Raw genomic sequence first — 10,973 nt, 5'->3', positions numbered from 1 at the left:
AACTCGGAAAAACTAAGCGACTATTAATTACGAAAAAAACCATGACGGAGAAAAATACAAGCAAAGAACACAACAATCAAGTATAAGTCTAGAAACAAAGATGTATAACTCTATGCTTTTAATGTATAACTCTAATCATACAATGTACAACTCTAGAGACAGCATGTATAACTCTAATCATACAATGTACAACTCTAGAGACAGCATGTATAACTCTGTGCATTTAATGTATAATCTAGGCACAGTCTGTATAACTCTACGTACACAACATATAACTCTAGTCATACAATGTATAACTCTAGCTATACAATGTATAACTCTTATCATACAATGTATAACTCTAGTCATACAATGTATAACTCTAGCTATACAATGTATAACTCTTATCATACAATGTATCTCTTATCATACAATGTACAACTCCATACACAGTCTGAATAACTCTAATAATACAATGTACAACTCTAGAGACAAAGATGTATAACTCGTGCATTTGATGTATAATCTAGGCACAGTCTGTATAACTGTAGTCATATACGATGTAAAACTCTAGGTACAAAACGTATAACTCTAGTCATACGATGTATAACTCTAGCTATACAATGTAAAACTCTTAGCATATAATGTAAAACTCTATAAACAGTCTGCATAACTCTAGTCACACGATGTATAACTCTAGCTACATCATGTATAACTCCAGGCATATCATGTACACCCATCTTCACTTAATGAATTTATAACTTCAGCTATAACATGAATAACTATATCAAAATTGGTTCTTTAGTAAGATTTTTACGCACAATTTAGGTTTTCAATTACCCCGTTACACAAGTCAGAGGAAATATTCAAAGAGTTTTACTACAAACGTCGGAGTTATAATACTTGTATTATTGAAGTTATACATATTTGGGTCGAGTTTTTCAAAAACGACCGGAGTTATAATTCCTACTTGATCAAGTCAAACAATTTCGATCATTTTTTGCCATCAACAACAAGCTACCAAAATGAAAGAACAATCTTGATGAACACCATGAAAGTACAACAAGATTAACAATAATAACCTAGACACAAATAAGAAAGTAAACAACTCACCTTCGACGCAACTTCAATCTGCATATGATCCACTTCACAAACACTCGAATGTCATTTCCCGCTTGTTTCTCGATGAAGAATGACAATTTTTTTAACGGATGAACAATAACGTACTTTATCTTATAACAATTTTTTTATCGACGATCAACGACATAGTTTTCCATTAGCGCTGATATTTCTCTTATTTTTTTTGATGATTTATATTGTATTTTACGATTTAGGATCGTTTTTAAGGGGATTTTTATGAGTTTTTGCTTGTTGAGAGGTTTTGAATGGTGAAAAGAGGAGGGAAGCATGCAAAATGATATAGGAGGCTTTGTTTATTCATAATGTCCGCGGATTTGATATGGTGGCGATACATAAACAATGGAAGTGGTCCTCTCACACAATCAACATTTTCTTTTTTTTTTTTGCTTTCTCAAAACACACGCCTCTCTCTCTCATCTCATCCCTTCAATCCCTTCATCCAAGGGCTCTTATAAAGACTTAGGGCCTTATAAGGTATGAATACCTTATAAGAACCCTTCTCTCTCTCTCTCTCTCTCTCTCTCTCTCTCTCTCTCTATATATATATATATATATATATATATATATATATATATATAGAGTTAGGTTCTTGTGAGTTTGGTTTCTTATGGTGAGTTGTGAGTTTGTGCTTGGAAATCTCAGCCATTAGATTATATTAGAGATGAATGGTCAAGATCTAATCTTATCTGTCATATAAAATCACTGTCATTTACTTTTTTTCTCTTTTTTCTAGTGCTACTCTTTTTTTTTACTTTAAATTTTTTTATCTCATTTTCTTTTTACCTCGTGTTATTATGCTTTTTTTTTTACAACTTTGATTTTTTTCTCTTATGTTTTTCTCTAATTTTCTCATTATGTTACCTTTTTTTCCTTTTCTTTTTGTACCAGATTTTTTTTCACTTGAAATTTTTTTTACTCTTATTTTTTTACCTCGTGTTATTATGCTGTTATTGTTTTTTTTTTTTACTTTGATTTTTTTTACGACTTTGATTTTTTTTTTCTCTTTTTTTTTTTACCAAATGTTATTGTGCTGTTATTGTTATTCCGCTATTATTGTGATGTTATTCTGCTGTCACTTTGATTTTTTTTACGACTTTGATTTTTTTCCTTTTTTTTACCACGTGTTATTGCGCTGTTATTCTGCTGCCACTTTGATTTTTTTACGACTTTGATTTTTTTTTTTCTTTTTTTTTTTACCGCATGTTATTGTGCTGTTATTCTACTATTATTATGCTCTTATTGTGATGTTATTCCGGTGTCACTTTGATTTTTTTACTACTTTGATTATTTTACTCTCTTTTTTTATCGCATATTATTGTGCTGTTATTCTGGTGTTATTGTGACGTTATTCCGGTGTCACTTTGATTTTTTTTACGACTTTGATTTTTTTACTCTTTTTTTACCACGTGTTATTGTGCTGTTATTCTGGTGGTATTGTTATTCTGGTGTTATTCTGATGTTATTCCGGTGTCACTCTGATTTTATGATTTTTTTTACTACTTTAATTTTTTTACTTTTTTTTTTACCACATGTTATTGTGCTGTTATTCTGGTGGTATTGTTATTCCGGTGTTATTGTGATGTTATTCCGGTGTCACTTTGATTTTTTTTACTCTTTTTTTTGTGTGATTCAAGTTGTTGTTCCACGTGTAACTCGGGTGTTATTGTGTTGTTACTCTGGTGTTATTGTACTGTTATTATGGTGTTACTCTATTGTTATTGCGGTGTTATTGTGACCTCCTTGAGCAATTTGTATACAGTAAATATTGAAAGAAAAGAGATGAAATATTGGTAGATAGTAGGGCTGAGCAAAAAATCCGATTATCCGAACTGATCCGATATCCGATCCGTATCTGATCCGAAAAATCGGATATCCAATCCGAAAGTTTCGGATATCGGATTGGATACGGATATCAGTTCTAAAATTTTCGGATATCCGTATTTGATCCGAAAATGGGTCAATTGTTATTTTCTTACACGTTGTCGTCCTGCATAATAGAATGGGACCAATGGGCTGTTACACAAATTAGCCCAAAAACAAACTCTCATCCCACCATCCAAGCCCAAGCATTTTATAAGTAATTAGTATTGTAAGGCATTTGATACTACACATCTAACCTAAATTTCAATCACACTCTCATTTTTAGCCGTCAACTATCTTCAACATTTCAACTTTTTATTTTTTTTATCATCTCCTTCCTCTTACCTACTCTTTGATTTCATCACCATGTCACATAATTCTATTGCTTTCACACATGAACTCAAATTCGGGTTGTGAAAAAACGAGTCTTTTGTAGAAGATGACATGTTTTCTTCAAAATCTGGGTATAAGTAAAACGAGATCTGAGAGAATTTATAAGTTGTTAATTCGAGTCTTTGATACTAGTTCATGCATCTTGTTTTGTATCGGTGAAAATGAGGCACAAATGTAATTAACCATTTTGGTTGCACAGAGTAATAAGATGAACATCAACTACTGCAATTTTTTTTCTAATTTACTTTCTAGAAAAAAACAATGAATGAGGCTAACTTGCCTGGTGTCAAGAAGGAGGAACGAAACTGAAGTGAGATACAGAAGATCTGGTACTTGATACAACAATTAGAGATTGGGTATTAATCCCATTATCGATTGTCAATTAATTCTGCGCAAAATCAAATTAGTAACAAAAATCATGGAATCCGTACCTCAAATTAGTAACAAAATGCAATCGAATATCAAAATGGAGCTGTACTATCAGAATTCAGGTTCAAAATTAGGGGTTAGGGTTTATGAATTTAGGGGGAATGCTTAAAATCGGGTTTCATATATCGAATTTAAGCTCATAATGATGATAACAAATGATGATTAGTTAGGGTTTATCAAATTTTGGGGAATGCTTCATATTGGGTTTCGTCTTGCAGATTTAAGATCACGATAATTAGCGGTTTTTTTTAGCAACATGCTGACAGTCTGACACAGACTTGTATAGTTGTATCTAGTGGGGTTTATTTTAGATTGAATCTTAGCCGTGTATTTCTCCATATCTAATGGTCCAGATTTCCAAACTCACAACTCACCATAAGAACCAAACTCACGAGATCCCGCCTCTATATATTGGATAAATGATTTGTACCATATACAGATCTTAATAATCACTCAAATTTTGAGATGAACGAGAAGCAAATGTCACGGAATGTGAAAATGAAATTTAGTTTCCATGAACACGACGGCAAAATTATAAAAAGTCTCCACACAACGCTACTGGCAAAACTAGGTGAAAAGTATCGGCAAACTAATACACCTAGAGCTGTACTCTCTTGGATCTGTCGTTTTTTCTAGTGAAGAATACTGTCAAATGAGCAATGCAATGAAATAAAGAAGACTAATTACTCCCTCCGTCCCAATAATTTGTTTGCCTTTGATCAATGATTGGGACAAAAAGAGTACTAGTTTAAATAATAGAAGGGAGATGCAAACAACAGATCAGAAATGTGGAACATAAAAAACCATTGATTCATAAATCTCAATTATGCTCACAAATCCGGCAACATTACCTCTTATACCACAGCCAAATCTTAATTACCCTCCCTTCATCATTTCCTTGAATAAAACCTAATTTCAGAAGGTACACCCAAGACCAAAGACCACTAATATGTTCTTTGGAGTTCATAAATAATATTGAATACACAAAAGCAATGAACCTTTCAATGCCCATCTGCAATTAAAACTCATAAAAGTTGCAGGGATTAAATAACAGTTCTTTTTTTTGATTTAGAAGCCAAAGAGCAAACGACATCATCCTCTGGAACATATTTCAACGGTACTCTCCGCTCATTCTTCCACCACATTAACCAATTCATACTCAACGAGCGACAAATTATTATCCTCTTTCACTTCAAAGCTAGCAGGCTCTGTGACCTCAACACGGCCCCATTTGTCCACGGCTAGTCTCATAGACCCCTTAAACATGTCAATCTTTGCATTGCGTAGGATCACTGTAGCACCTGGCTGCATGAGGTCAACTGTGGAAAACAAAAAGGTATCAGAATGCATTAACATGTCATGTCTATGTTGCGTTTGGATACAAGTTCCCTCTGAATCTTTCCCATGTCGGAGTGATTTGGATTAGGCTTGTTTGGACTAGGAGAACTGAAGCGAAAGCAAGGAGAGGGAGGGATACAAAATCCCTTGTTTAGTTAGTCAGTAAATAGGGTAAAAGAGATCAAAATCCCCTGCCTTTCCTCCTATTTTTATATTCAAATTCAAACACACCCTAAAAGAGCAATTTATTTTTCCAGCAAGTATAGAACATATAATAGCAGACTTCTACTATTCTCAGGGACGGAAGTGTAACCCATCAATTCCTCTTTAATCGGGATCCAACAGAAGTCTCTCTTCTAAAAAAAACTACCAGTAAAACATTTCCAGTTCTAGAAAGCCAAGAAGACAAAGAAAAGAAAGAGGCATTTGCAAGCACTCGTAAAAACTGACCAGTACACAGACACAGAAGTGGACAGGAAATAGAGCAACATTAGCAAACCCAACAACTAGACATGTTATTCTACTCTTAAGGTCTATCCACTGCCACTTTTAATTAAAGGTAACAATGTGTTTCAAGAAGTACTATAGAGCTGCTACAATTTATAGCTATTTCCTCCCTTGAGTACCGAATTTCTGCCACCTAAATGCGATTTTGGTCAATGTTCTCAGTCCAGCCAGTTAATAGGTGAAAAATAAAGAGAAGAGAAGAGAGAAAAGGTGGATGCTCAATATAGATGATAGATGGATTCAGGAAGAAGAAATTACTATCATGGATGATGGAGGATTAGCATTCAACAATACATTGCACTGACACACAATTCAACTAAGATAACCAACTTGCGTTGTATCTCAACAAAGGTTGCTCGGTAAATTCACTGAGGGGCGGTAGGTACAATTGAACAGGAATCAAACCCCGTTAACCTTGGTACAACCCTTGTGGCTGCCTTCACACCAAAAAAAAAAAAACTTCACTGAAAGAATACTTATCATTACCACCAAACGAAGAAATAAAACGCATTAAATACTCGCAATTCAACAGCAAATCAAACAATAAAGAGATTGTGTGACTGAATATCTTATCCCATCTACCATAATTTCACTGAAAGCACAAAAAAAATTCATACCAGAAGGCAATACCCACAATAATAAATCCAAAGAACAAGAAAATAATCCAATGACACCCAAAAATGCTGATACTGTATATTCGACGACACCGTTTCCCCATTTGCATATCAACCCATCGTAACGAACGCCTCGGATAATACAATCCGAAGTCATCTAACAATCATAATACGAGTTGTAATCATAACCCAGACAAATGCAAACAACCCAAATAAAATTGAAAACATGGCATTTTAGAAGAATCATGTAAGAAACCTAAAAGAGGTGATATTAATCTAAATTCATCATTAATTAAACGCAAAGTAGTCGGTATTTGATAAGAAGGGAAAGAAAGAAGTATACTTTGTTGATTACGAGCAGTAAAGAGAATGGAGGCAGTTTCATCACCAACCAGACAGTCAGCAATACGGGTAGAACGAGCATTCGAAGACAAAGACGAAGAAGATGAAGATCTGGGTTTTTGCAAGACGGAATTAGAAGAAAGGACTTTAACAACCAATGTATGGCCTGATGTTACGGGTTTAAGTTGGTCTACTTTGACAAACACTGGCTTTCTCTTTGTTGTTGTTGTTGTTGGATTTGACGCCATTATGATTATGATGGTGATTTAGGGAGAAATGAGGGAATTTTGTAAGATTGAAACCCTAATGATGAGAAGAATGAACCACAAGAGGGGATTGATTGGATGGAAGTTGTTGTTGTTGTATGTATTTTGTGGAAATGTTAAGAGTCGTGGGAGCGTCTAATTTGGTTGGTTACAACATATTCATATTCATATGGACGTGTTGGTTGGTGTTGCTGGTGGGTTGAGATTTGAGAAGACTCTTAGAGAGTAGACTTAGGGGATTTTGGAAGTTGGAACATACCTACATACACACAACTAGTGCTCAACTAACACTCTCACCCACCTAACTACATCCAACCAATCATCAAACACAATCCAATTTTTAAATGTTTTGGATTAATTTTATACTCCATGGTCAATAATTTACCTTTCCTTTATTTTCCCTTTACAAAATAATGTATTTACCGAGCCAGAGGGAGTACTTCATTTATTCCAAACTTTCGATGAAAAGTTATCTATTTTTATTTTAAATGTATTATTTAATAGTTATTAATGCGACACTATCTCTAGACCCACGAAGTCCAAAGTGTTTGCCAGTTCGAAACATGCCAAAAGAACCTTTAGGCAAAATAAGCAGACGACGACGAGCGATCCCCCTCCCCCGAGGTTATTGTCCTTAGTAGACGAGGACTCCCAGACGTTGTATGGACCCTTTGAGCGTTTAGTAATGTCATACTACTAGCTGTCACAAGTACGGAAGTAAAGTACAGTTCAAAACTTATAAATAGTCCACCAAAAATATGAAATAACCATCTAAAACTTTTCATATATAATGTAGTAAGAGAATCCTATCTTAGTAACCTCACGTGCTCAGATAGGATTATTTCCTACACTTACTAACTTAGGCATCAGAGAGGGTTTCTCGGATACCCTCGAGATCTTATTTGTCATTTGTACAAAATGGTCTAGGTCAAAACCCCTGGGGAGCTGTAATACCCCGTAATTTAATAAGTATTTATAAGGATTATTTATGTAATTTTAATAATTAATTAAAAGACATTTATATTAATAATTGCAAATAAGATGGTAACTAATAATAAAGTAATGGACGAGTCAGGAAGATGTGTTGGACTGAGTATTTAAAGTATAATAATAATAATAATAATAATAATAATAATAATAATAATAATAATAATAATAATAATAATAATAATAATAATAATAATAATCCGGGACACTCTTTTCGACATCTGCATAACCTTGTCCGGGACACTCTTTTCGACATCTGCTATAGATCTGGTATTTCTGCAGGGAAGGAGGTTGATATCGGTTTGGTTGATGGGCATGGTGGCTCTCTTCGTCCTGCGGATTTATTGCTTTATTCTTGGGACGGGGCGTGATGTGTGCGTCGGCGTGACGGAGTTCTTCACCTTTGACTCGGGGCCGGTTGGCGGATTTTGTGCTTGGGCGGGTTGTCGGCCCGATCTTTGCTCGGCGAAAGTGTGCTAAGTATGGGGATTTGTGCGCGGTAGCTGGTTATGGTTTCCTACCTTTCTCTTTCTCTTCACTTGGGAGCCGAGTTCGGATCTTGTTGCCTTGCTCAGCGGATCCGAAATTCTCGGTATCTCGGATCTTTGGGCTCGGGTAGCCGCTTACATTTTTACTCGTCTTAGCTTTACTATTGCTAAGGGTGTGGGAGCCCAGATTGTCTCTCGGCTCCCCACCAATTTCATGTAAACCTTTTATTTTTATTTTAATGAAAGCTGCGCGCATCTTATAATAAAAAAAATAATAATAATAATAATAATAATAATAATAATAATAATAATAATAATAATCGTATTTGTATACTAGAGATAATATGGTAATTATATAGTTTCCTAACTGCTTCCTTATACTATATAAATAGACTTTATTGATCATAAAACACAAATAATTCACATAGGAGAAAAGAGAAGGAACAACTAGCTAGGAGATCGTCACAAGGTAATTTTCTTATCGTCTCATGACATACTCACCTTAAGACTAATATAACTCGTTAAATAGACAACCGTTGACCGACCCGAGACCATGACATTGACCGCGGGACACCAAGGATAACTGTTGACCTCCGGTGACCACCTTAGACCGGCGGGAAAAGGGTGTTTGACGGGGTTGTTAATGGGTGGTTATTACATGTGGGTTACACGGTTTACATGGTTTTGAACCCTTATTCGGGACGTGACTCACCTGGGCTTGGTAGGGATGGGTCAGGGTGGTTGGTTCGACCATATTAGTGGGTGTTGGGGTGGTAAGGGTGGTGGTTTGTGCAGGTGGTTGGCTGGAAAAACGTGAAACAGGGGAAATCAGGGGGTTGTGGGTTGAAACCGTGAAGTTGAGGGATGCTGGGACCACCGTAGCTCAACTAGAACTAGCCAGGGGGAGGTGGCGCTGCTTTTGGGACCACCTTGGGTCAGTCAGGGACCACCGTGGAGGCTGACTAGTGGTGTAAGGTGGCTAGTAGGTGGTGTCGTGGGATTTGGTGTGGTGGTTGTTGTTGGTGTCGGATGCACGGGGAAGCTAGGGCGTGGTTGTTCGACTATAAGTAGCGGTGTTTGCTGGTGTTTGGCGTGAGGCTGGGTTGTCGGAGGTGGCCACGATGGTAGTCAGTGGTAGTGGTTGTGGATTGTTGCGGGTTTGTTGTTGAGGGTGTTGTGTTTATTGGGTGTTGTATTGGTAGGGTGTATCATATATGACGTGGGTTTTGTTGTGAAAGAGTTATCACGAGTTGAGTCTCGGGTTTTTGTAATTTAATCGGGTTTTAGAATATCGTAATATTATAATTAATAATAAGTAATTAATGTATAATTGACATTGGCTTATAAATAAAGTATAATTAATTAATATTGGATAAATTATTATTACTATTAGGTGACGGTATTGCGAGGAGCTATTTTATTGGATTGAGTGATTGGAGTGCTTGCTCTCGAGGTAGGATAACTACTCAACTTGTCTTGCTATTTAATTGATAAGAGAAATTGTGAAACTGTGTGGATAATTGCCATTGGATGAATTGTCGGATGTGAATTATATGTCATGGAATTATATTTTGGTTATTGGTTTATTCATATTGTTTATTGGATACCTCAGATTCGGTCTGAGACGAGTTATGGTTATTGTTAGTATTACATATCTTTGAGTGGATACCTCAGCCTCATGTTGAGATGGGTTATTGTTATTGTATTGTTATTGCTATATATCGTAATTGTTGGATACCTCAGTTTTATACTGGGATGGTGGATACCTCAACTTCGGTTGGGATGATGGATACTTCAACTTCGGTTGGAATGATGGATACCCCGGGCCAAGAATTGGCGGGATGAATGGGTGTTTCGGGGGATGAGCTTAGTTGTATTGGCATTATATATCATATCATTTCACTTTGACTTGTTGTTGGTTATTCCTACTCAACCTCGTGGTTGACAGTGTATTCGTGAACACCTGCGGTGAACCGTTTTATGGGGAGCAGATTTGACAGGTACTAATGATTAGCTGACTTGGGAGCATTGGATGAGAGCTTGACTTGGACCATAGTTGAAGTCTAGATCACATAGAATAATTATATCACTTTATTTATTTCCACTGCGAATTGTAAATGTTTTTATATTAAGTTTTAGTGGGTTAAGTTGTAATAAACATGTAATCATTAAGTTTTTAATATAAAGTACTTTGGTGAGTTGGACTTTGTTATTCACTACCTCGGGAAACCAAGATGGTAACAGTCCTATTTATTTGGGAATGTCTAGCTAAAGGCTCCTGAATAAATGGGGGTGTTACAGGAGCATCGACAAAGGTTAAGTTCACACTAAGCAAGGAGCAGGGCCGTATTTGGGCCTGTGCGGCCCGTGAGTGTAACATTCCGTTTGATGTTATGAGTATCTTGATATTGGTTTTTCTAGTGGATGATAGGTTACGGAGCTAGCAGCGTTTGTGGATGGTAGTTGGTAGTGTATGGAGTTAGTGTCGAGAGAGACTATAATGTAGTTGATACGATATCGCGAGCCATGTTGTGGAGGTAGGCTTAGTTGGTGGAGTTGGTGTTAAGAGTTCATGTTTGATAGGTTGGGTTTTGTTTTGAGTCCTTAGTTGCGTTGTTGTGTCTTAATCG

At 36.0% G+C, this 10,973-nt stretch overlaps 1 protein-coding gene across 1 annotated transcript; it reads right to left on the bottom strand.

Moving 5' to 3' along the window:
- Nucleotides 1-4,586: 4,586 nt before the first annotated feature.
- Nucleotides 4,587-7,142, bottom strand: LOC141623973 (uncharacterized protein At4g28440-like). Its single transcript, XM_074440130.1, has 2 exons — nt 6,604-7,142; nt 4,587-5,120 (listed from the first exon to the last, which is right to left on the bottom strand). The coding sequence occupies exons 1-2, from the start codon at nt 6,848-6,850 to the stop codon at nt 4,930-4,932; spliced, it is 438 nt and encodes a 145-aa protein (XP_074296231.1). The 5' UTR covers nt 6,851-7,142; the 3' UTR covers nt 4,587-4,929.
- Between the last annotated feature and the right edge of the window lie 3,831 nt (nt 7,143-10,973).

The sequence above is a fragment of the Silene latifolia genome, chromosome X (genome assembly GCF_048544455.1).
Source record: "Silene latifolia isolate original U9 population chromosome X, ASM4854445v1, whole genome shotgun sequence".
NCBI classification, from domain to species: Eukaryota; Viridiplantae; Streptophyta; class Magnoliopsida; order Caryophyllales; family Caryophyllaceae; genus Silene; species Silene latifolia.
The sequence above is the reverse complement of the archived record's forward strand: the minus strand, read 5'-3'. Positions and strand labels throughout refer to the sequence as shown.

What these genes read in the sequence shown, in the direction of transcription:
- LOC141623973 (XM_074440130.1), bottom strand. Translation starts at nt 6,850, where the DNA reads ATGGCGTCAAATCCAACAACAACAACAACAAAGAGAAAGCCAGTGTTT. An exon ending in TACTGCTCGTAATCAACAAA is followed by an intron (nt 5,121 to 6,603) that starts GTATACTTCTTT and finishes TGTTTTCCACAG; the next exon opens with TTGACCTCATGCAGCCAGGT.